General features: G+C 42.3%; 1 protein-coding gene across 1 annotated transcript in view; it reads left to right on the forward strand.

The window, feature by feature from the left end:
* The window catches only part of LOC124711219 (heat shock protein 70 B2-like), a 136,149-nt gene that overhangs the window by 94,100 nt on the left and 16,496 nt on the right, over positions 1-25,553 (forward strand). Inside the window, exons 6-7 of the mRNA XM_047241179.1 lie at positions 17,644-17,913; positions 25,201-25,539. Of these exons, the coding sequence (XP_047097135.1) occupies positions 17,644-17,913; positions 25,201-25,539 (609 nt within the window). The remainder of the gene's footprint in view (positions 1-17,643; positions 17,914-25,200; positions 25,540-25,553) is intronic.

Raw genomic sequence — 25,553 nt, forward strand, 5'->3', positions numbered from 1 at the left:
ACTTGTGTACTGCACGTAGTCTAAGAGCACAAGAAAAATTCACTGGAAAATTCCGTAAAACATGCCACGATAAATCAAATTCATCCTTTTTTGGAAGTTTGGTTGGTAAACGAGAAGGTTACATTATCTTTGCTACATAGCTTCAGAACCAGATTTGACTAGCATGCTATGCCATAGTTAAGCGATACAGTCATGTAATACAATGCCTAACTCCGGAAACCAATGTTTGTCATAGGATCCTGGCGTTGCTACCTAAACATTTGGTGTACGTAAGAACTCTCTTTGGCGATCAGGTTAAGAACCGCCAGTGTAAACGACCCGCTTCATTCGCTGCCGGATTCTGACTCCTGCGCCAGATGTGTAGAAGGGGTAGGGGAGGGGAGGGAGGGAGGGCGTCATGGCGCCACTAGTTATGCAGCTCTGCTTGGCGTCTCCCACGCAAGCTAAAAATCGTGCGATCGCCCAAAATAACCGCCGGACAGCGACTTCCTGCAGGGCAGGGAGCGAGGGTAGGGCTGATTCGTCGGTAGAACTCGGAGCATTTGAGCAGTGGCGATATTCAGATAATTTGAATCTTCGCTGACATGTGAGTATGTTCGAGGCAGAGTTATGTCTCCTGAAAGTCATGTTTGGAGAAGCACATAAACCTCTCCGGAAGCTGACTGAAGTTGTAGCTGACTTATGTTGCGTCATGGCGTGCACGAACACAAGCAGAATGGATGCGTTGCAACATGAGAAATGGAATATTTCCTATGGGAACATAGCTTTGTATGAGTTGGCAGTGATACTGTATTAGAACTGATTGAATCGGACAACTTATGCCTAATCAGGTCATGAAAAAAAAAACAAAGGTCTACTTCACACCTATCCGACCTGTATCATCTTTTAGTGACTCAAGCAATCATTTAATTCCCGTTATTTGATGAAGACATGCACAAAGTTTGACAAATAACTGATTCGTTTTCGTGGTATAACACTCTCCATCCCTGTCAGTGCGTATGCAGCTGTCACTATAGGGCAGGTTGGCAGCGGGACTTGTCCGGAAACGCTACATTCTGGCATTGAACATACGTGCCAGTAACAGTCTGAGTGAGACTTTCGTGGTTTCTACAGAATGGGCAGAAATTTCACCTTGTGATAATCCCATTTCCCGGAGACCGATAATCCTGACCCATTCTAGCTGCCTCACATGCTTATATTGCGCCCTGTAGCGTCTACGAGACAACCTGACGCTTTCTTCTCTCACGGAGTTAGACACAACATTTACCGTCGCGAAAGAGAATGCGCTACTGGGTCTACGAATGTGCCATCATCTTTAATCACTTATTGCTAGTACACTGCCCCATTCGACGTACGTGTTCAACTATTCATTTGGTTGATTTTTCAAGTCTGCAATTTTAACAAACTTTTCTGTATTAAGTGAAGAAGCAAGATGTTTTCTAGATCACTTGGAGTGCTATTCAGATTCATCATCAGCGGAAAGGCGGTAGGACGTTCAGTGCTGATTGGCTGTTTCCTCTGTATGCGAGTTATTACGAAATTATGGCGGCATTGATATTAATAATCTCCGTATGTCATATTTCAGATTGCTGCTTATGCCAGTCCTGTATATAAGGAGCACATCCATGTCAGAGGTTCATGGTCGTAAACAGCAGCTAGGAATCACATGGCAAAATAAGATTATGCGCTCGAAATGATCTTACACGCTGCACACATTACGATACGAACATTCCAAGAACTGTGAGAGTGGCTAAGTGAAAAAAAGGACTGCGCCTAGAATTAACGCACGACATCGTGTCGTGATGCAGAAGTCTAAGGTGATGCGGTTCTTCTAAAAACGTTTATTCACTGAGAAAGTCATGTAATATATTTCACTGCCTAAAGATTTTAGTCTGAAAATTAAGGAAAAACTCAGGTGACAAACGATAGGACATTCAGAAGATGAGTCAAGATTGGACTGTATAAAGTCATGCTCCGGAAACCACCTTACGGACTGTGACGTACGGTACATGCGGTACCGCTGTCCCTCTCCTCCAGCCTTTTACCTGTGCCATTCGGGAATGGGGTGTGGGAAGACAGATCGACGTTAAATCTTCGCATTAGCTTTAATTTTTGTCATATTAACAGAATCTTCCGTCGGTTCTTGGTAGAACAACATTATAATAATAAATGAAAAGCACCAGTTTGCTTTTGTTCTACAATATTATTTTTATTGCTAACCGGTTTTCGGCTTACAAGGCCATCTTCAGGCATTTACTGAGTATTATCACCAAAGAAGTTAAATGTTAGCAGACAACACTGGAAGAGAAGTAACACATCTAGAGTGAAGTAGAAACATACAGCGAGTAACATCTTTGCAATGAAATAGTAAAAACTGAACAGTACATAAATAACAATGGAGTTGACAGGAAAAAGTGTAAGTGATCTTATTCACGACGTATTTTTGCGTCAGAACAAGAAATTATCTATGATTAGGAAGGTGAGTGAACCTCTAACCTCAAACTGTAAACAAAATTTTTCGCAACGCTTAATTCACTTATCGAACTTGGTTCTGTCCCCAAAGGAACAAAAAGTGCTTGAAAAAGGTTTTAAATATGCTCCTCCCCACCCTCCATCAGAAAAACAACTGGATGTTATGAAAGTTGATATTGAATATGCCTTAACGAAAGACGCCACTGCAAAATATATAGTTGCCAATGCACTAAAGAACGAAACCAAATTCGTGTGTAACATCCCACGGTCTATTGACATTCACACCCTCAAGTCCTTAAAACAGAAATTGCAACACCAAGGTATCGTTGCCACAAAATCTGATAAAGGCAACAGCATTGTGCTTTTGAACAAATGTGATTATGTGGATAAAGTTAATGATTTCCTGAATACCACAGGCTTCCAAGTCTGTCCTAAAGACCCTACTAAATTGTTCAGAGAGGATGTTAAATATGCAATCATTTCATGCAAAAGCATATTCTCTGAATTTGAAGTAAAACTGTTAACTAATATGAACCCAGTGCCTCCTAGAATGTACGGCCTTCCTAAACTGCATAAACAAGATATTCCTATTCGTCCAGTTGTATCATCATTCACTGCTCCATCATACAAACTAGCCAGTAAACTTGATGTCCTAATTAAGAGCAAGACTAAATTTAAACCAAAGCATGGTATTTCAAACTCTGTGGACCTAGTAAACAAGTTAAAAGGTATATCTGTCTCACACAGTGATAAATTAGTATCCTTTGATGTCAGCAGTTTGTTTTCTAACATACCAGTAGTAGAATGTATAGACATTCTGACAGAGCTGATGCACAAGTCTAATGTCAATCCTGTGGAATTGAATGACTTGAGACTTGCCACACAGACCTGCCTTGCACAGAACTATTTCCAGTTCCAAGGCACTCTTTATAAACAATTAGATGGCTTAGCTATGGGTTCCCCTCTTAGTCCACTGTTGGCTGAAATATTTATGGACCACTTTGAACAAAATTTTCTAAAAACAGAACCTTTGAGTGCAAACTTCAAATACTGGTTTAGATATGTAGATGATGTCCTGTGTATGTGGACTGGTACTACAAGACAACTCAACACATTCTTGAAAAACCTAAACGGTCAACATAAAAATATCCAGTTCACTATGGAAATTGGCAACAAATCCATAAACTTCTTAGATCTCACCATTGACATCAGTACACACACACACATTGTTTCAAAATTTACAGAAAAACAACAACTACAGACACAGTTATACCTTCTTGCTCACAACACCCCATAGCTCACAAACATGCAGCTTTCCACTCAATGGTACACCGTCTCATATCCATCCCCATGTCCAGAGATGATTTTAAAGCAGAGTTAGATACAATAAAATTTATTGCCTCAGCCAATGGCTACAATCCGGTTCTTATTGACCACATCTTGCACAGGAAACAAAAACGGAAAATTATACCCCTCCTCTATGCCCCACCTGCTTCCCCATCCACTGTCTGCAAGAAATGGTGTACTCTACCATTTCTAGGTAAGGTATCACAGACTATAGCCAAAGCACTGAAATCCTGCAAGTATAGGGTTTCCTACTATGTCAGGAACACTACAGCCCAGTGTGTTTTTAATAGCAAAGATAAGATCCAGTTATTAGCCAACAGTGGGGTATACAAAATCACCTGTTCTGATTGTGACAAATTTTACATTGGTCAGTCAGGCAGAGACATATCAACTAGGCTGGCTGAACATGAACGCAGCTGGAGGTTGCAGAATTCAGACTCTGCATTTGCTGAGCATGTACTGAGTGAGGGTCACAACTACCAGCCAGTGTCCCATGTACTTCACTTAGCAAACAAAGGCCATAAACTCAACCTGCTGGAAGCCCTGGAAATTAACAAACATCTTGCCCACAGCCCAGATCTCATCCTAAATGACCAGACACAACTCAACACTTCCCCTCTCCTAACTTCATATAATCATCTTTTATTGTTCATTACTTCCCACACCCTCTCTTCCTACATATTCCCATTTTCCTGTAGTCATTAAGTTGTTTTATTTGTTGCAGTTGTCTTTGTATTCCACATATGCTGTAGTTTCAATAGTTAAGGGTTTGCTTTTAACTTGTACTTGTATTACTGTCCATGTTTAACTCCCCTTGTAGTTGTCTCATCAAATACTGTTCATATTTTACTTTGCTCATTTATTTAATGTAAACTGGTATACAGCCACTGCTTTGATTATAAAGTTAATGTTAAAATGCAGTACCACCACACTCTCAAACTGTAGGTTCCCTCAAACACCTCAATTTTCCTGCATTTATTAATTTCTGTTTATCGTATTGATATAGCTTAAGTTCTTCGTGTATTCTGTATTTACATTGACAACTGTCTCTTCTTTTTTAATTGGTTGTGTATCACTCTCCATGTTTCATACCTCTTGATGCAGCCTTGCCTAGTACTAAGTTTATCTTATTTCAATATTTTTGTTTATCAATAGATACCGTTATGTAGGCATGTTATTCTTATATTGTGCTAAAGGTTTTCCTGTCAACTCCATTGTTATTTATGTTCTGTTCAGTTTTTACTATTTCATTGCTAAGATGTTACTCACTGTATGTTTCTACTTCACTCTAGATGTGTTACTTCTCTTCCAGTGTTGTCTGCTAACATTTAACTTCTTTGGTGATAATACTTAGTAAATGCCTGAAGATGGCCTTGTAAGCCGAAAACCGGTTAGCAATAAAAATAATATTGTAGAACAAAAGCAAACTGGTGCTTTTCATTTATTATTTTAATTTTTGTCGTCGTTGTCACTTGGCGAGACGTATGTGGGAGGAAATAATGTGTTGCCCGTTTCTTCCTGGAACGTACATTCTCGAAATTTCAATGGTGAACATTTAAATGATGCACAACGCTCCTTGGCAGGGTCTGCAGTGCAGTTCGCCGATCGACTCTGTAACGCTGTCGCGACGACCAACCGATCCCGTGACGAAATGCGCCGCTCTTCGTAGAATAGTACCTATCTCTTCTATTAATAAAACCCAGTAAAGCTCGTAGACTGATGAACAGTGCTCAAGAATCGGTCGGGCGTGTGTTTGGTAAGCTATTTTTTCATGGATAAACAAATTCGCTTAAGTTTCTTACAATAATTGTCAGTCTGTCATCTAATATACTTAGAGTTTGTTTTATGTTATTCCACTTTAGGTCACTCGGGCTGGTTACGCCTACTCATTCATTCATTTCAAAAAACACCAGCTGCGATAGCGTTGTCATTTTCTTCTCGTTACGCCTACTTAACGTTAGTTGGTGTTTCCCGTCAGTTGCTGCCAGTAGTCTAGTCGAGCTGCAGTGGATTTCGTCGCCTATTTCTGCACAATGCATTTACTTAATTCCGGGTTCCACTGCCAGTCCCTACACCAACCGTTCATCCTCTGCAGATGTCCGTCTCGGTAGCTGCGCAGTCAGCGCGACTGTTTCGATTCCCGACCGGGTCCGACATTTACTCAGCTTGGGGACTGGGTGTTGTGTTGTCCTTAAGTTCGTATCTTTATAACTGCCATTCCAGAGTTGAGATGGCTGTATGGGTGCGTGCCAAAAGCCACTGAATTAAAAAAATCGCCTGCAGGTCTTCTTGAATTTCTCCACAGTCTTCACTCGGTAAGCTCTTACTTTGTCCACTAAACGGTAGTGCGGAGCTGTATCGAATGCCTGCCGGATATCAAGGGACACGGCATCAGCCGTTGTTTACAGCGCTCTGCACCTCATGGACGAACAGAGCGAGCCGCGTTCCGCAAGATCTCTGTTTGCGGAATTCGTACTGATCTTTACTAAAGACATATTCATCTCTGAAAACATCATAATGCATTGGCATAAAAAGATGTTTCGTAATTCTATAACAGATTGACATCAGCGATGAAGGCCTAAGATTGCATGACCTTTCTTGAAAACGGGAATAATCTACGCTTTTTCCCAATGGCTTGGTACCCACCGCTGCTCCAGCGTACTACGATAAATTGCTAAAAGGGCAGCAAACTCGTTCGCGTGATCTTGGTAGAATTTCCGCTATTGAGTAGTTTTAGTTGATTTTCTGCCTTTCGATGTTCGTGTGACGGTTGAAAGGTGGAACTTTGTGACAATCTTCCGTGGCGATTTCGGAAGACCGAATTCAGTATCCCGGCTTTGTCTCTGCCATCTTCCGTTCCGGTGCCAGTGAGGTCAGTGAGTGAACGAGCAGATAATTTCGACCCGCTTCTTGTATTTGCGTAACACTAAATTTTCTTAGAATTTCCAGTCGGATCGACCGGCAAAATTTTAGCAACAGACTGATGAACGCTTCTCGTATTCGTCTTCTGAAGCCGCGCCTACGCCAACTTCGCCGCGCTGCACCGGACCACTATCTTCGGATTTGCGCGGCGCGGCCGGTGTGGGTGGGGTTTTGCGCTCATTTTGGCTTCGTTCATGTTTTGATATCTCTTACATCTGTGATGGGGATCTCTCTGCTTTCGTAGCAAATTTACAAAGCGACTATTGAGCCTCGGCAGGCCCTTTTCGTCCTCCACACCTTACTACATTCCTTGTAGCAAACATGGTTATTCGTGCTATCGCAGCCTTATGATCACTGATACCCTCCTCTACGATCAACTGATTCGAAAAGTCGGGTTCTGATAGCTGCTTGGACGTCTAAGATGTTGACTAGTTGCTTCTCCAACTATCTGCTTGAAAGACTTTCAGGCAACACATTGAGAAAATCTTACACGAATCCCAGCCTTTGCATCTGTTTTAATCGCATGACTAGCCCATTCTGTAGCTGATAAACTAAAGTCTGTCCATGTTGTAACAGCATGACGAGGAAACGTACTCGCCATTTTCTCCAAGTACTGTCTGAAGCGTTCTGCTAAATACAACTACGTTTGACTACATTTGATGCCCAACTTCACTCCGATTATTTCACATTCGGAATCAGCAACAACCGATCTACATATTGTCGAACTCTTTCCAACCCAGCAATAAATACGCCACCATTATTAATATTTGAGCCGGCCGGAGTGGCCGAGCGGTTCTAGGAGCTACAGTTTGGAACCGCGCGACCGCTACGGTCGCAGGTTCGAATCCTGCCTCGGACATGGATGTGTGTGATGTCCTTAGGTTAGTTAGGTTTAAGTAGTTCTAAGTTCTAGTGGACTGATGACCTCAGCAGTTAAGTCCCATAGTGTTCAGAGCCATTTGAACCATTTATTAATATTTGACCCATTCTCGCGAGTTAACAGGGCTCAAACATCCACACCAGGCAAGATTGAAGAAACTGGACGCACAACACGGTAACATACATCAGCAATATGTACTATTATGTGCTAAGACACTGACGTTCGATACGAGCCGAGGGAAATGCGACGCCGGGACGCAGATTGAGGGATACATGCTAATTCATCATTATAAAGAATAATGCTTAAACCATGTTGAAGATGAAGAATCACTTTATCTTTTATTTCTGAAAAAACAAGTGGAATATTTTTTATGATGTTGAATTCATACAGTATTCAGCGTTATTTAATTATCTACTTATAGTGTGATATTTCTCAGCTTTCGGATACAATTTAACTGTACGCCGTAAGCCGTGGAACTGCAGTGCCTGATCACAACGGTTTGATGGCGAGTTTAAAATTACTTGCTGACATTACGCTATTTGAATACTCGTATCATCACCTCAGAACACATGCTTCCTTCTATTTAACGTAGCCAAACAAAGCCTGGTCTTATTGACCCTGCTATACATATAAGGGTCATTCATAAAGAAAAAAGCCGCGGGTTGCAAAATGAAAACCACTGAAGGGATCGTAATGCCTTTGCTTACGGAAGAAGATGTGGCCGCTATACGAACGCTTAGGTTCTGACCTCGCCGCTAGAGGGACATGGGTTCACTACCACGTGACGACAGAACGAACAGGTGCACACGTCGACCGTCCACTGCACTCAATCGTGCTTAAAACAGAGAAACGATGGCTCCAAAAGAAGAGCAAACGGGCCTTGCTCGTTTACTTACAGCGGAATGAGTGCGGGGAACGGACGTTAATCGAAGAATGGCACAAATGTACGGAGAGCACTGCATTTTCGTAGCAGTTCCGACTCTCATCCGATCTTTGGGTGAATGGCTGTCACAGTAACTGCGGGCATCCACCTGCTGGACAATGGTATTGGTACTGCGCTGTGGCGTACCAGGTCGTGCGTCACCGGCCAACATCTATTCTTCCTTGTGTCACGCCCTGACACTTGCGACGGACGGTGTTTTCCGCATACTTGTGACATTCTTCAATTGATTCCCGTTCCCTGCAGTGCTTTTGCTGTAACGAAACTTATTGCAGCCATTTTATTTTCTTTCGAAGCCTCTATTTCTCTTTCCCAGCACTACTAAATGGAGTGGACGGTTGAAACATCCAAGTGCTCGGTCCCTTGTCACATGGGTGTGCGCTAGAGCTGCAAGATTAACAGACAAAATTACCGAACAGTGCCCGGCGAGAGGATTTGCTGAGCTGAGTCTGAACACGCTAAAACACTTAGTACTCCTCAAAAAATATATTTATTATCGTTAGTTACAGGTTCCGACATATGTTTGTTACCTTTAATCTTTTAATAAAAGTCGTTGCTTTTCGCAAACTTCAAATTACAATAAAAGAATAATTCTGCTTTTATCACATCGACACTCAATTACTAACGGGATTTTGCAAATCAGTAAATAAAATATTAATGGAGTTCTAAAAATACCGAACCTCTCATACTTAAGTACGAAACACCGAGTACGGGGCTGAGATACCGAAGAGCGGTAAAAAAACGAAAAGCTGGCAAATCAGGTGTGCCCCTATGTCCGTCTAGCTGCGAGTTTGGCGGCACACCGCATTCCGCATGCAATGGCATTGCGATTCCTTCAGTGCGTTTCATTTTAAAGCCTCTGCCTCGTTTCTTTTCTTTTTTTTCTTTGAGTGCCTCTTAATATTCAGGATTTTTGGCCGCTCGACTTGCGATTCACTCTCAGCTAGACATAACACTGGTGTTCGTTTATTCTGGGTCTAATGGATTTGCGGCCCGCCCCCCTCCCCCACTGCATAACCATGGACCTTTCCGTGGGTGGGGAGGCTTGCGTGCCTCAGCGATACAGATAGCCGCACCGTAGGCGCAACCACAGTGGAGGGGTATTTGTTGAGAGGCCAGACAAACGTGTGGTTCCTGAAGAGGGGCAGCAGCCTTTTCAGTAGTTGCAGGTGCCATAGTCTGGATGATTGACTGATCTGGTGTTGTAACATTAACCAATTAACCAAAACGGCCTTGCTGTGCTGATACTGCGAACGGCTGAGACCAAGGGGAAACTACAGCCGTAATTTTTCCTGAGGGCGTGCGGCATGCTCAAATGATGATGGCATCTTCTTGGGTAAAATATTCAGGAGGTACAATAGTCTCCGGCAGGTAGGTTAGAAAATTTAAAAAGGGAAATGGGTAGGTTAAGATTAGGTATAGTGGGAGTTAGTGAAGTTCGGTGGCAGGAGGAACAAGACTTCTGGTCAGGTGAATCAGGGTTGTAATACAAAATCAAATAACGGTAATGCGGGAGTAGGTTAAATAATGAATAAAAAGTAGGAACGCGGATAAGCTACTACGAACAGCACAGTGAACGCATTACTGTAGCCAAGATAGACACGAAGCCCACGCCTACTACAGTAGTACAAGTTTATATGCCAACTAGCTCTGCAGATGATGAAGAGATTGAAGAAATGTATGATGCCATAAAACAAATTATTCATACAGTCAAGGGAGACAAAAATTTAATAGTGATGGGGGACCGGAATTCGATTGTAGAAAGGGGGAGAGAAGGAAAAGTAGGTGAATATGGAATGGGGGTAATGAATGAAAGAGGAAGCCGCCTGGTAGAATTTTGCACAGAACATAACTTAATCGTAGCTAAAACTTGGTTTAAGAATCATGAAAGGAGGCTGTATACATGGAAGAGGCCTGGCGATACTGGAAGGTTTCAGATAGACTGTATAATGGTAAGACAGAGATTTAGGAACATGGTTTTAAATTGTAAGACATTTCGAGAGGCAGATGTGGACTCTGACCACGATTTATTGGTTATGAACTGTAGATTAAAACTAAAGAAACTGTAAGAAAGTTAGAAATTTAAGGAGATGGGACCTGGATAAACTGAAAGAATCAGAGGTTGTAGAGAACTTCAGAGAGAGCATTAGGGAACGGTTGACAAGAACAGGGGAAAGGAACACAATAGAGAAGAATGGGTAGCTCTGAGGGATGAAATAGTGAAGGCAGCAGAGGATCAAGTAGGTAAAAAGACGAGGGCTAGTAGAAATCCTTGGGTAACAGAAGAGATAGTGAATTTAAATGATGAAAGGAGAGCCGCGCGGAGTGGCCGCGCGGTTAGAGGCGCCATGTCACTGACTGCGCGGCCCCTCCGCCGGAAGGTGTGCGTGTTGTTCTCGGCATAAATTAGTTTAAGTAGTGAGTAAGTCCAGGGACCGATGACCTCTACAGTTTGGTCCCTTAAGAACTCATACACATTTGAACAATTTGATGAAAGGAGAAAATATAAAAACGCAGCAAATGAAGCAGACGAAAAGGAATATAAACGTCTCAAAAATGAGATCGACGGAAAGTGCAAAATGGCTAATCAGGGATGGCTAGAGGACAAATGTAAGGACGTAGAGGCTTATCTCACTAGGGGTAAGATAGATACTGCCTACAGGAAAATTGAAGAGACCTTTGGACAAAAGAGAACCACTTGTATGAATATCAAGAGCCAGATGGAAACCCAGTTCTAAGCAAAAAAGGGAAATCAGAGAGGTGGAAGGAGTATATAGAGGGTCTATACAAGGGCGATGTACTTGAGGACAATATTATGGAAATGGAAGAGGAGGTAGATGAAGATGAAATGGGAGATATGATACTGCGTGAAGAGTTTGACAGAGCACTGAAAGACCTAAGCCGAAACATTCTATTAGAACTACTGACAGCCTTGGGAGAGCCAGCCCTGACAAAACTCTGCCATCTGGTGAGCAAGATGTATGAGACACGCGAAATAGCTTCAGACTTCAAGAAGAATATAATAATTCCAGTCCCAAAGAAAGCAGGTGTTGACAGGTGTGAAAATTACAGAACTATCAGTTTAATAAGTCATAGTTGCAAAATACTAACACGAATTCAGTACAAATATAGTATAGATTTAAGTGTCAGGAAGTCGTTTCTGAAAATATCTGTATGGAGTGTAGCCATGTATGGAAGTGAAAAATGGACGATAAATAGTTTGGACAAGAAGAGAATAGAAGCTTTCGAAATGTGATGCTACAGAAGAATGCTGAAGATTAGATGGGTAGATCACATAACTAATGAGGAGCTACTGAATAGAATTGAAGAGAAGAGGAATTTGTCGAAAAATTTGAGTAGAAGAAGGGATCGGTTGGTAGGATACGTTCATCAAGGTATCACCATTTAGTATTTGAGGGAAGCGTAGAGGGTAAAAATCGTAGAGGGAGACCAAGAGATAACGACACTATGCAGATTCAGAAGGATGTAAGTTGCAGTAGTTATTCGAAGATGAAGAGGTTTGCACAGTATAGAGTAGCATGGAAAGCTGCATCAAACGATTCTCTGGACTGAAGACAACAACAAGAAGAATGGGTCTGAGGTAAATCTGACGGCACCACAGTGTACTTGGGTATATAAAACGAATTCACGAATTTTCCTGAATCACGAACAAAATAAAACGATTTGTCACTTTAGTTGAGTCAACAAAATCAAAGAATATTGTTACAGCGCAGTAGAGTGGCAGATTTTCCACTTACTGAAGGTAAATGATCGGTACTCTAAGATACCCAAAATGTGTCATTTATCGGCTGAGATCACATAACGTCGCACTTCCTTACAAACTGGTACCGTTCCCATGCATTTACGTAACGATTCCCACAAAATATGTCAAAGTCTCGGTAACGCAAAAAGAGCGTGCTGGGTACCTGGTTGTTGTTTTTTTCATGAGACCAAGATGAAATCACACAAATTAAACAGCTAATATTTTCAGTTAATATGAACGTAAACTATTAGACACGCCCTGTGCTTACAAGCCTGTCACAAATGTTGTCCGCTGCAGTGAACCTATAACGTTTTTAAATCCAGCAAATTAGCTCCCAGCTAAGTAAACACTCTGTTGTATTGCTGTTACCTTTCTGTACGTGCAACTGGTGCTTTATATTGTTGAAAAACTTATTGGTTTTTAAACTGTTGAGTTCCAATAATTAATATACACTGGAATCAAGTATATCGTTCCTAAGATTAAAGTTTTGGTATGCACCTCAAAATTAGTTAGGGTTTTAAACAATTTTATAAAATACGGGAATTTTTACGTGTCTTTGACAGCTCTACACACTTTTTTCTTGTATTTAGTGAAACATTTTCGTTTTTTACTACCGATTCTCAGTTTTAGTCTTTCCATCCTAATGTCTATCGGAAAAGCATACGTGGTAATACATTCAGTCACTATTCATGTAATTCTGCGCTCATTACAGTGGGCAGTACTATCGATGGTAGTATGACGTAATGAATCATGCATCTCACGCGTCGCTGGTTCTCTGGAACATCCGGAGCTGTGCCCGCCTTTTCCCGCAGGAGGCACTGTCTTGCTGTTTCGTTCAGAAACGCGCGCCTTTATGCGAGGCAACGGCAGAGTCGTTCAGGTTTCGCGTGTCACGGTCGTATGCAGTTGAGTCGCGCAAAAAATATATGATGTGGATGAAATATGAGTTTGGAAATTTTCCGTCGAATGATAGATCAACAGTGCGTGATTAATCGCTTTATTCGCGGAGTGTGCGCGTAATTTCACGTGAAAACAGTGGACATTCCACAATCGTCATTCTTAGTCGTTTGCCTTTGTTAGTCTCCAATGCTATTATTTGAATAGTTATTAAGGCTACCGTAAACTATTACAACGAGATAGCTTAATTTGGAAAAGTAATGCAGTAAAGACAAACTTCAGTTTGATAGTGGAACTAAATGTAACTGCTAATATGAACATGATTGGGTCTAACGATTGTAAGGAAGTGTATCAGCTACAAACTCACTGAACGAAGTAAATTGTATGAACTTTTATCCTTTGAAAGTACTCTTCTCGCTTAAAGTTGGAGAGCTTTAATAACCGTAAAAGAAGAGACACATTTCCGTTTCGGAAAACGTAGTCACGTATCGTACGAAGCATGTTCTCTCTGTTAGCCATATCCGTCTCCGATCGCAAAAAAAAAAAAAATAAAATAAAAAAATTAAAAAAAATTAAGAATCAGCAAAACACAGTGGCAGGGAGATTACATCATGTCGCATGCATATTGTCCTTCTAAAGAGTTAAACGAAATGAAGAGGAATCAAACTCTGCGCCGAGCAGGCGCGTTGGGATATGGCGAAGTTAATTTAATCCAGGCTGTTATATATTTGATCTGACAGAGCTATTAATTCGTAATGGTTTTTAGGTCTACAATGATTTTTAAAAGCGAAAAAATGGCTGCTAAATTGCTGTCTTATGGAGAATGTATAAAGAGCATCAACTTTAACCGACAAATACTGTCCTGAAAAAAAGGATAGTTTCCTTTGAAAAAACTAATTTGATACTTATCTCGTTGGTCAATAAGGCTACGTTAGAACGTTGTTCGCGATCTTTTGATGCTATTCGTCAAAGTGAAATGGCTTATCAATACAGCGTTTCAAAGAAATATCTGAAGTGAAACAGAAGCCTCATCCCATACACGGGAATTGAGCATGCGACGATACCTCATGGGCACGGAGGCCGTTTGAGGTCCCATGGCTCGCTCTACAACTGGAACAACGTGGACACTTCGACTGAAATGGCTCGAGTGGCGCTCCTCAGGAAAAACCGCTCCCACACCGACACATTGATGCAGTTATTTAATTTTATTTTTTAATTTATTTTTCATACAGATTACAAATTTTTAAATAGAAATTCGTACATGGAATAGGAGTTGTCCAGAAGAAATGATATTAGGTCAGATTTAAAACTTGCTCTGCTACCTGTCAGACACTTTATTATATTAGGCAAATGACCAAAAATTTTTGTTTTTGCATAATGAACTCCTTTCCGTGCCACTGACAGCTTTAAACTGGATAATAAAGCTCGTCCTTTCCTCTAGTGTTGTGGGTGTGGACATCATTAATCTTATCAAATTGTGATGGATTATTTATGATGAATGTCCTTAACGAATGTATGTATGACGATAACCCTAGTGGATCTGAGATAAATCCGATAGTATCACAATGTAACTGGTCTAACTCTTTGAAGGGGAACCTACTCGGTCACCGTGGGTGGCAGGCACCACGTATTATTCATACTGCTCGCTTATGTGCAAGCATAACCTGATGAGTTACCCCAGACAATTATACCATAAGACATGCAGACCACAAGACGTGTATGTCAGGAGATTGTTTCCAAGATTAGAGCGGAAGTAGCTAAACTTAATTGTTTGGAAAGCTCAGTAACGCACTTCATGTCCAAGGTTTCATCAGTACGTACACCCAAGAATTTGGAACATAATTCCCTAATTACCATCTGCTGTCCATGTGTTACATGGGTTGTTAGTTTGATTATATTGGTTGTACAGAAATGAACACAGTGCATTTTCTCAAAATTTGGGGAGATTCTATTTCACACAACCACTCAATAATTCTTTGGAAAACATAATTAGCTATTGTAAGGTGGCAGAATAAATGGTCAGATTCACACCTTACATGAGACCTTTACAAATCGCAATGAGAAGGTGAAGATGACACCTAACGTAAATCGACAGTTATGAGAACATTTGCCTATCAATATGTAATGCAAAAAGGGATGACAGTCAATTGATGGTAATTAACACACCATTCCTATACAATGCATGACTTTGAGCGGAAGGTAGAACAGGGAACGCAAGTCGAGTCGCGTTTAGTTTTGAAAAGGCAGCTCCACAATGGTGTAGTGAAACCGCGCTGTGGAAGTTACTCTGGCAACCACTTAAAGGGGTGGCAGGAAGGAGGACAGCGACCCCAGGCCAGGTGATTCAAGCTGGAGGGCCACCTGTAGTGCGGTCATCAGTACAAGAGCAGAGAAGAAGCTTTAGAAAACTGCGTTTCGAAATGTCAGTGGGATACAAACAAAAGCAAGTGACGCATTTTTGTCCAGCGAGTGCGACAAATGGATAGGTCAATGTACTTTAGGCATCTAGAACGGGCACAAAACGTCCGATTGGTAGAAACTCACTAGGAGGGAGAAAACTACTGAAGTTTAGATGCAGTTTGATAGAAGGGACGTTGCAATTGGTAGAAGATATTTCTACAAAATAAGAGGAATGCTCCTATTGGTCGAAAAAAGCCGTGACATGAAAAAGGAACCCAAGTGGAGGGAGGCAGTTCTGTCATGAGAGGACAAGAGAGAAATTTTGGTTAAGGGACTCTTCCCTGAATTGGTGTCAAGTGCACAATGGAGTGCTTAACGCTCTGTACAATGCAGAGAAGAAATTGGTGTGTGCATGGCATTCACAGCAGCTGCACTCCAGCTAAAATTAGCTGTAGCAACGTTTAGCTCCAACTGTGGAGAAACGAACCAGGCAAATTAGTTAATTGTTCTTGTGAGAACTGAGAGGGTACTATAATATGAACGCTGCTCCAAGAATGTGCGTGTATATCGCCACATAATAAGACTAGGGCTGAGTACGTGTTTTCTCGCATAACGAGAATCATAGGGAAAGTTTCTGCTAGAAAGTTCAGCTAAGGCCAGATTAGTTTTGTAGGAATTTGAGTGGGAGAGAGTGGTCTTGCAGAAAGCAGCACGTCGCAGCTTAAGGTAAATACCGTATGCAGAGGCGTAAACTTTTTTGGTTCACTAGCTTGCGTCCACTGTAAACTGGAGCAGCCTTGGTAATCTTGCACTCAAATTTGTCACTTGACTAACCATCCACCATAGACTTGATTGTCATCCTAAATAATACCGAACTTTGAACAGGAATCAGACGATTTTCGTAGTACTGACCAACATCATAACGTATGTGTAGGAGCAATTTTGTAAAGAAACGTCCAATTATAGTTTCATATTATTGTGCTCTAGGATTAATGTAAAGAAACTTACAATTAAACTTTCATAATATTGTGCTTAAGATTAATGTTCTTTCAGAGAGTTAATATGTAACAATGTTGTGTATAAACTTATTTCACTTTTTGATGTTGGCAAGTTGCATTATCCATTGCACTGTTTTTATGTTGGCGAGTTGAAAACTGTGTGAAAAGCTGTAATTTGGTGAGAAATATTGCGACATTAAATTTGTCTTTACAACTCACACAGTTGTTCTCAATTCAAGAATAAGCAAGCAAAAAACAAACCCCAGCAACCATACACTATCTCTTCTGTTGTTTTCTCTCTAACGTGATTTAGTGTAACATTAGTATCATGTGAAAAAGTATTAATGCTTCCTGCTGAATGTTAAGTGGAACGTCATTCACATATGTTTGGAATAGGAGTGCGCCCAACGTTGAACCCTGTGGGACTCTCATAGCAATTGCTCCCCAGTGACTAAAATTTTCTATCTCTGCAACACTGTTTGAATTATTCAGTACAACTTTTTTCATTCTGTATGTTAAGTAAGATTCAAACGAGTTGTGTGAAAAGCCGTCAATACCATAAAACTTGAGTTTTTTAAAGAGTGTAACATGATTTACACATGCAAACGCCTTGCAAAGATTACAAAAAATCCCGGCTGTCGATATTCTATTTTTTAAGCCTTGTAATATGAGGTGTATAAATAGCATTCTCAGTCTAGCAATCCTTCTGTAACCAAACCGTGGTACGCTAAGTGAATGTTTCTACTTCAAAGTGATGTACCATCACGTACACTAACTTTTCGACTATTTTGGAAAAAGATATCTGTAAGGAAATTGGACGGTAATTAATTAAGCCTTTCTTATAAAGAGGTTTAACAATTGCATATTCTAATCTGAAAGGAGGCAAAAAGTCTGTTTCACTCTTACATAATTTTTCTCGCGCTTCTCTTAAATTGCTTCAGAGGGAGAATGGTTTTGTATTCCCGCACCCCTAAACCTAACGGCTAGTGGTGTGTCCTTAGTAACGCTGGCTGTGCTGTGGCAGGACTTCTTCTGCGGCAAGACGCTGAACCTGTCCATCAACCCGGACGAGGCGGTGGCGTACGGCGCGGCGGTGCAGGCGGCCATCCTGAGCGGCGACACGAGCTCGCAGATCCAGGACGTGCTGCTGGTCGACGTGGCGCCGCTCTCGCTCGGCATCGAGACCGCGGGCGGCGTCATGACCAAGATCGTCGAGCGCAACGCGCGCATCCCCTGCAAGCAGAAGCAGACCTTCACCACCTACTCCGACAACCAGCCCGCCGTCACCATTCAGGTGCGTGCCCTTCCCTCTACGCTGCTACTGAGGCACGGAATTGGATGTTGCATGCCGAAGCATGGAACTGTGAAGGCCAGAAGTCGAACCGCGCTAGTGTTTCGTCAAATGTGTCCGAACAGACTCAGCTCTTCCATTTGGAGAACTACTAACGTAAACCTACCGGGACTGTTATTTGAGGAGCATCGTTTCAAATCGTGTTAAGTGCACAGATCATAATTCTACAGGAAGTGAAAAAAAAAAAGTTTCGCTTCCTGACCAAATTAAACGTGTCCGAATTCTCGACGGCACAATCTATTTAGATTATATTCCAGAATTAATCATGATTTAAGTCACTTCCCAATGCATGAAGGCACCATTTTAATTGCACTTAATACGTTTTGAACCAGTTCGCTGAACAAAGCGCGGTTTGATCCAATCATGTTTTCGCATAATATGGTTGGTAACGCCCCCACGAAACATGCACCTTGCCATCGGTGAGGTGGCTTGGCGAGCCTCAGCAGTACAGATAGCCGAACTATAGGTTCAGCCACAACGGTGGGGTATCTACTGGGAGGCCAGACAAACGTTTGGTTCCTGAAGAGAGGCAGCAGCCTTTTCAGTAGTTGCAACGGCAACAGTCTGTATGATTGACTGATCTGGCCTTGTAACAGCAACCAAAACGCCCTTGCTGTGCTGGTACAGTGAACGGGTGAAAGCGAAGGGAATCTCTAGCCATCATTTTTTTCCGAGGGCATGCAGATCTGCTGTATGTTTAAATGAAGGTTTCCTCTTGAGTAAAATATTCCGGAGGTAAAACAGCCGCCAATTCGGATGTCCAGGCGGGAACTAGTCAGGAGGATGTCGTCATCAGGAGAAACAAAACTGGCATTCTACGGATCGAACTGTGGAGTGTTAGATCCCTTAATCGCGCAGGTAGGTTAGAAAATTTAAAACGGTAAATGGATGGATTGAAGTTAGATACAGTGGGAAATAGTGAAGTTCTGTCGCAAGAGAAACAGGACTTCTGATCAAGCGAATACAGAGTAATAATGTGAAATCAAATACGGGTAATGCAGGAGAAGATTTAATAATGAATAAGAAAATAGGAATGCGGGTAAGCTACTATGAACAGTATTGTGATCGCATCATTGTAGCCAAGGAAGATACAGAGCCTACATCCACGACAGCAATGCACGTTTATATGCCAACAAGCTCCCCAGATAATGGAGAGATTGAAGAAATGTATGAGCAGATAAAATAAATTATTCAGATTGTTAAGGGAGACGAAACTCTACCATCTGGTGAACAAGATGTATGAGACAGGCGAAATACCCTCAGACTTCAAGAAGAATATAATAATTCCAATCCCAAAGAAAGCAGGTGTTGACAGATGTGAAAATTACGGAACTATCAGTTTAATAAGTCACAGCTGCAAAATACTAACGCGAATTCTTTACAGACGAACGGAAAAGCTGGTAGAAGCGGACCTCGGGGAAGATCAGTTTGGATTCCGTAGAAATGTTGGAACACGTGAGGCAATACTAACCTTACGACTTATCTTAGAAGAAAGATTAAGAAAAGGCAAACCTACGTTTCTAGCATTTGTAGACTTAGAGAAAGCTTTTGACAATGTTAACTGGAATACTATCTTTCAAATTCTAAAGGTGGCAGGGGTAAAATACAGGGAGCGAAAGGCTATTTACAATTTGTACATAAACCAGATGGCAGTTATAAGAGTCGAGGGGCATGAATGGGAAGCAGTGGTTGGGAAAGGAGTGAGACAGGGTTGTAGCCTCTCCCCGATGTTATTCAATCTGTATATTGAGCAAGCAGTAAAGGAAACAAAGGAAAAATTCGGAGTAGGTATTAAAATTCATGGAGAAGAAGTAAAAACTTTGAGGTTCGCCGATGACATTGTAATTCTGTCAGAGACAGCAAAGGACTTGGAAGAGCAGTTGAACGGAATGGACAGTGTCTTGAAAGGAGGATATAAGATGAACATCAACAAAAGCAAAACGAGGATAATGGAATGTAGTCAAATTAAATCGGGAGATCCTGAGGGAATTAGATTAGGAAATGAGACACTTAAAGTAGTAAAGGAGTTTTGCTATTTAGGGAGTAAAATAACTGATGATGGTCGAAGTAGAGAGGATATAAAATGTAGACTGGCAATGGCAAGGAAATCGTTTCTGAAGAAGAGAAATTTGTTAACATCGAGTATAGATTTAAGTGTCAGGAAGTCGTTTCTGAAAGTATTTGTATGGAGTGTAGCCATGTATGGAAGTGAAACATGGACGATAACTAGTTTGGACAAGAAGAGAATGGAAGCTTTCGAAATGTGGTGCTACAGAAGAATGCTGAAGATAAGGTGGGTAGATCACGTAACTAATGAGGAGGTATTGAATAGGATTGGGGAGAAGTTTGTGGCACAACTTGACTAGAAGAAGGGATCGGTTGGTAGGACATGTTTTGAGGCATCAAGGGATCACAAATTTAGCATTGGAGGGCAGCGTGGAGGGTAAAAATCGTAGAGGGAGACCAAGAGATGAATACACTAAGCAGATTCAGAAGGATGTAGGTTGCAGTAAGTACTGGGAGATGAAGAAGCTTGCACAGGATAGAGTAGCATGGAGAGCTGCATCAAACCAGTCTCAGGACTGAAGACCACAACAACAACAAGGGAGACGAAAATTTAATTGTGATGGGGGACTGGAATTCTATAGTAGGAAAAGGTAGGGAAGCAAAAAATAGTAGTTGACTATGGACAGGTGGAAAGGAATGACAGAGGAAGCCGCCTGGTAGGCTTGCACAGCAAAGAGTAGCGTGGGTTGGTTGGTTGGGTTGTGTGATTGAAGGGACCCGACTACTAGGGTCTGCATCAAACCAGTCGTGGGTCTGAAGACCACAACAACAGCCGGCCGGTGTGGCCGAGCGGTTCTAGGCGCTTCAGTCTGGAGCCGCGCGACTGCTGCGGTCGCAGGTCCGAATCCTGCCTCGGGCATGGATGTGTGTGATGTCCTTAGGTTAGTTAGGTTTAAGTAGTTCTAAGTTCTAGGGGACTGATGGCCTCAGATGTTGAGTCCCATAGTGCTCAGAGCCATTTTTTGAACCACAACAACAGCAACATGTTTGAAACGTTCATTTCAATTTTTTAGTGATTTTATTGTTGGACACAGACCATCACGTAAGAAAATAAAGTTATTAAATGTATTTGACGGTAGATCGACGTTTTACAGTCTTGCACTTAGTCCATCTTCCTAGTGCAAGAGAAGGATCAGGTGACAGTCTCTTATTGTTCTACAATAATGAGTTCAGCTATTTACTGCAGAATGATAGTGATGACTCAAAAACAGCATAACAATTTAACGCTTTAGTAGCAGTATTATAAATATCACTGTCATCTACCTCGTACGACACAACAATGGAATTTTGATTGCTTTCTCCTGTATAATGATTTCCAGTTCTTTATGGTTTTGCAGGTGAAGGGGTTTTCATCATACAACTGAGCGGCGATCTTGTTATATTTTGTTCGGTACGCTGTAAACTTTATTTTTTGCTTTCGCTATGTGGAATACTGGGATGCTTCCATGCTTAAGCCTGCCTTCTTTGTGATTACAAGGCGGCTTATCTCGGTTGAAGTACCTAAATCGAAATAGGCCTGCTTACGTCATAATTAAAGATACTAAAATTCAACAAAAATATAAAAAACATGCGTTTACGCAATCTTTCCGCACGAACAACACATCAATCCACTGTAACTACAAATTTCACTGAAAATGATCATTCGTGAAGTACTTCAGGTTTCCGTTTCACGCTGTCAGTTTTCGCAGCTCTATTTCTCATTTCACTTCCTTTCGATCGCTCTCCTACAACTAAATAGCCTCCATGGTGATCGAAAATGCACAGTAATGCAATCAAAATCAGTGCCAGATGGAAATACTGGGAAGAGACAACAAAAGAGCGGGCTAATACCGCAAGCTGAGAAATATGACTTGAACGTAATGCCTTTCTAACTGTCGGCTCCACTGCGCGTTATACGATTTCGTCCGATTCATGTTTTTCAGCAGTAAATTACTATGGAAAAGAATACGAAATGACCCGATCTGACTGAAAGGCGTTAAAGATCATACCACAATTGCGGTGAAAACGTAGCAGAGTGTATTTTGACATCAGCTGCATTTGATACGTTTTCAAACGATGTTCCTCATACCCTGCTCCACGTTAAACCTGCAACACAGTGATGACAACATGCAACGATCGTCAACTTGCCGCGCGGTCTAAGGCAGCTTGTCACGGTGCTTGCGGCTCCCCCCGTCGGAGGTTTGAGTCCTCCCTCGGGCATGGGTGTGTGTGTTGTCCATAGTGTAAGTTAGTTTAAGTTAGATTAAGTAGTGCGTAGGCTTAGGGATCGATGACCTCTGCAGTTTGGTCCCATAAGACCTTACCTCAGATTTCCACAATTTCAACTTGTATGAGGCGTATTACTTACTTGGATATGCAAATGATTAACGTTTCAGTAAAAGCCGACGATGCACACTGGCGTGCAAAAATTGAGGACGAAAGTAACTTCCGCATAATGTATCGCTGCCAAGGAACATAACTCGATGAGGCTTGAACCAAACATAGAAAGAACTGCTACAGCGTAGTACGGAAGGTAGCTGAAAGGAATACGAAATGAGACGAACAGAAATGACGCTTTTATTCGAATATAATAAATAGACTGAAGTCGCCGCGAACCGAGCGAGGTGGCGCAGAGGTAGCACACTGGACTGGCATTCGGGTGGACGACGGTTCAATCCCGCGTCCGGCCAACCTGATTTAGGTTTTCCGTGATTTCCTTAAATCGCTCCAGTTTCCTTTGAAAGGGCACGGCCGACTTCCTTCCCCGTTCTTCCCTAATCCGATGAGACCGATGAACTCGCAGTTTGATCTCTTCCCCCAAAACAACCCAACCCAAGTCGCTGCGGTTCATGATGGTCCGCTTGACATTACAAAGGCGGAACATAGCTCTTAACGGGGTGTGTGATCACCAAGGATGGTAATGAACGCTCTATAATGTGCTCCCGTGCTGGCCAGAAGATTCCTGATGGTAGGTCATTCCATTCTTCAACCAGTGAGGTTGACAACTGCGTGATGGTCGTTCGAAGATGTGGACGTGTTGCAGTATGTCTCCCCAACGTATCCCACAAGAGCTCAATGGGTTTTAAGTCGGGGGAAAGGGCAGGTCAGTCCATTCGCCGAATGGAACAAAGAGCAAATAGCTCCTCGACCTACGCTGTTCCATGCGGTCGCGCGTTGTACATAAAAATGAAGTCAGGATCGAAATCAGCCATGAAAAGATATACATGGCGAAGAAGTGCACTGTCACTATAAAGTGACCCTGAACGTACCGTTTTTATAGATATGGAGGACAGTATGTCCAATACTACCCCTCTCCACTTGATAATAGCCGAACCATTGAAACTATCATGCTCAACAATATTCTTAGTTGCATTAAGTGTTCCAACTCTCACCATACGAGGATACTTTCAGTGTTGTCGAACATGATCGTTTAGGTGGTACAGGTGCTATGTCGTCGGCAGGTATAATGTTCATGGGCCTACTGTCTTGAAAATCGTTGAATATGGTACACTAAACGGTCAACGTTACTGTCTACACCTTCTTCATGTGCGTCTTTTCAGTTTCTAGCATTTGTAGACTTAGAGAAAGCTTTTGACAATGTTGACTGGAATACTCTCCTTCAAATTCTAAAGGTGGCAGGGGTAAAATACAGGGAGCGAAAGGCTATTTACAATTTTTATAGATCCAGATGGCAGTTATAAGAGTCGAGGGACACGAAAGGGAAGCAGTGGTTGGGAAGGGAGTGAGAGAGGGTTTTGCCTCTCCCCGATGTTATTCAATCTGTATATTGAGCAAGCAGTGAAGGAAACAAAAGAAAAATTCGGAATAGGAATTAAAATGGATGGAGAAGAAATAAAAACTTTGAGGTTCGCCGATGACATTGTAATTCTGTCAGAGACAGCAAAGGACCTGGAAGAGCAGTTGAACGGCATGGACAGTGTCTTGAAAGAAGAATATAAGATGAACATCAACAAAAGCAAAACGAGGATAATGGAACGTTGTCGAATTAAGTCGGGTGATGCTGAGGGGAATTAGATTAGGAAATGAGACACTTAAAGTAGTAAAGGAGTTTTGCTATTTGGGGAGCAACATAGCTGATGATGGTCGAAGTAGAGACGATATAAAATGTAAACTGGCGATGGCAAGGAATGCGTTTCTGTAGAAGAGAAATTTGTTAACATTGAGTATAGATTTAAGTGTCAGGAAGTCGTTTCTGAAAATATCTGTATGGAGTGTAGCCATGTATGGAAGTGAAAAATGGACGATAAATAGTTTGGACAAGAAGAGAATAGACGCTTTCGAAATGTGGTGCTACAGAAGAATGCTGAAGATTAGATGGGTAGATCACATGACTAATGAGGAGGTACTGAATAGAAATGGGGAGGAGTTTGTGGCACAACTTGACCAGAAGAAGGGATCGGTTGGTAGCACATGTTCTGAGGCATCAGGGGATCACAAATTTAGCATTGGAGGGCAGCGTGGAGGGTAAAAATCGTAGAGGGAGACCAAGAGATGAACACACCAAGCAGATTCAGAAGGATGTAGGTTGCAGTAGGTACTGGGAGATGAAGAAGCTTGCACAGGATAGAGTAGCATGGAGAGCTGCATCAAACCAGTCTCAGGACTGAAGACCACAACAACAACAACATTCGGTCCTGACTTTATTTTTGAGAATGACAACGCGCGACCACATCGAACAGCGGAGCTGGAGGAGCTGTTGGAACGAAAGCACTGCGGCGACGACAGACCTTATGAAATACATTAAATGTATTCGCAATTACGAATAAGGACAACCATCAGCTATAAAATGTCCCGATCCGGCAAAAATTTTCACTATCGTCATTCCATTCCCTAGCTGATGGTTTTCCTTATTCCCAATTGCGAATACACTTAATATATTTCATAACGGCTGTCGACGCCTCAGTGCCTGTTCCTTTGGACATGCATGCATGTCAAAAGGAACTTTGCATCGTAATCAGAATAACACACGCACTCCATTATCGACTTCATCTGCGTCTACAAGTGCTAGGAAGATATCCTTATTCTTGTCACTATGCCTCTCACTACTGAGTACAATGCAAGAACTGATTTCTTACCTGAAAACAAAATGAGCTTAAACTTAGTTTTCATTTTCAGTTTTATTCAAGTTTTGGTAGCCTTTCTGAGTATAGCTCGCTTTTTCAGGTGTTCGAGGGCGAGCGCGCCATGACCAAGGACAACAACCTGCTGGGCACGTTCAACCTGACGGGCATCCCGCCGGCGCCGCGGGGAGTACCCAAGATCGAGGTGACCTTCGACCTGGACGCGAACGGCATCCTCAACGTGTCGGCGACGGAGAGCGGCTCGGGTCGCAGCGAGCGCATCACCATCCAGAACGACAAGGGCCGCCTTTCCAAGGCCGAGATCGAGCGCATGCTGGCCGACGCAGAGCGCTTCCGCGCCGAGGACGAGCGGCAGCGCGCGCGGGTCGAGGCCCGCAACCGCCTGGAAGCGTACGCGCTCTCGCTCAAGCAGGCCGCCGAGGTGAGCCGGCACTC

This window comes from Schistocerca piceifrons, chromosome 1 (assembly GCF_021461385.2).
Source record: "Schistocerca piceifrons isolate TAMUIC-IGC-003096 chromosome 1, iqSchPice1.1, whole genome shotgun sequence".
Classification (NCBI taxonomy): domain Eukaryota; kingdom Metazoa; phylum Arthropoda; class Insecta; order Orthoptera; family Acrididae; genus Schistocerca; species Schistocerca piceifrons.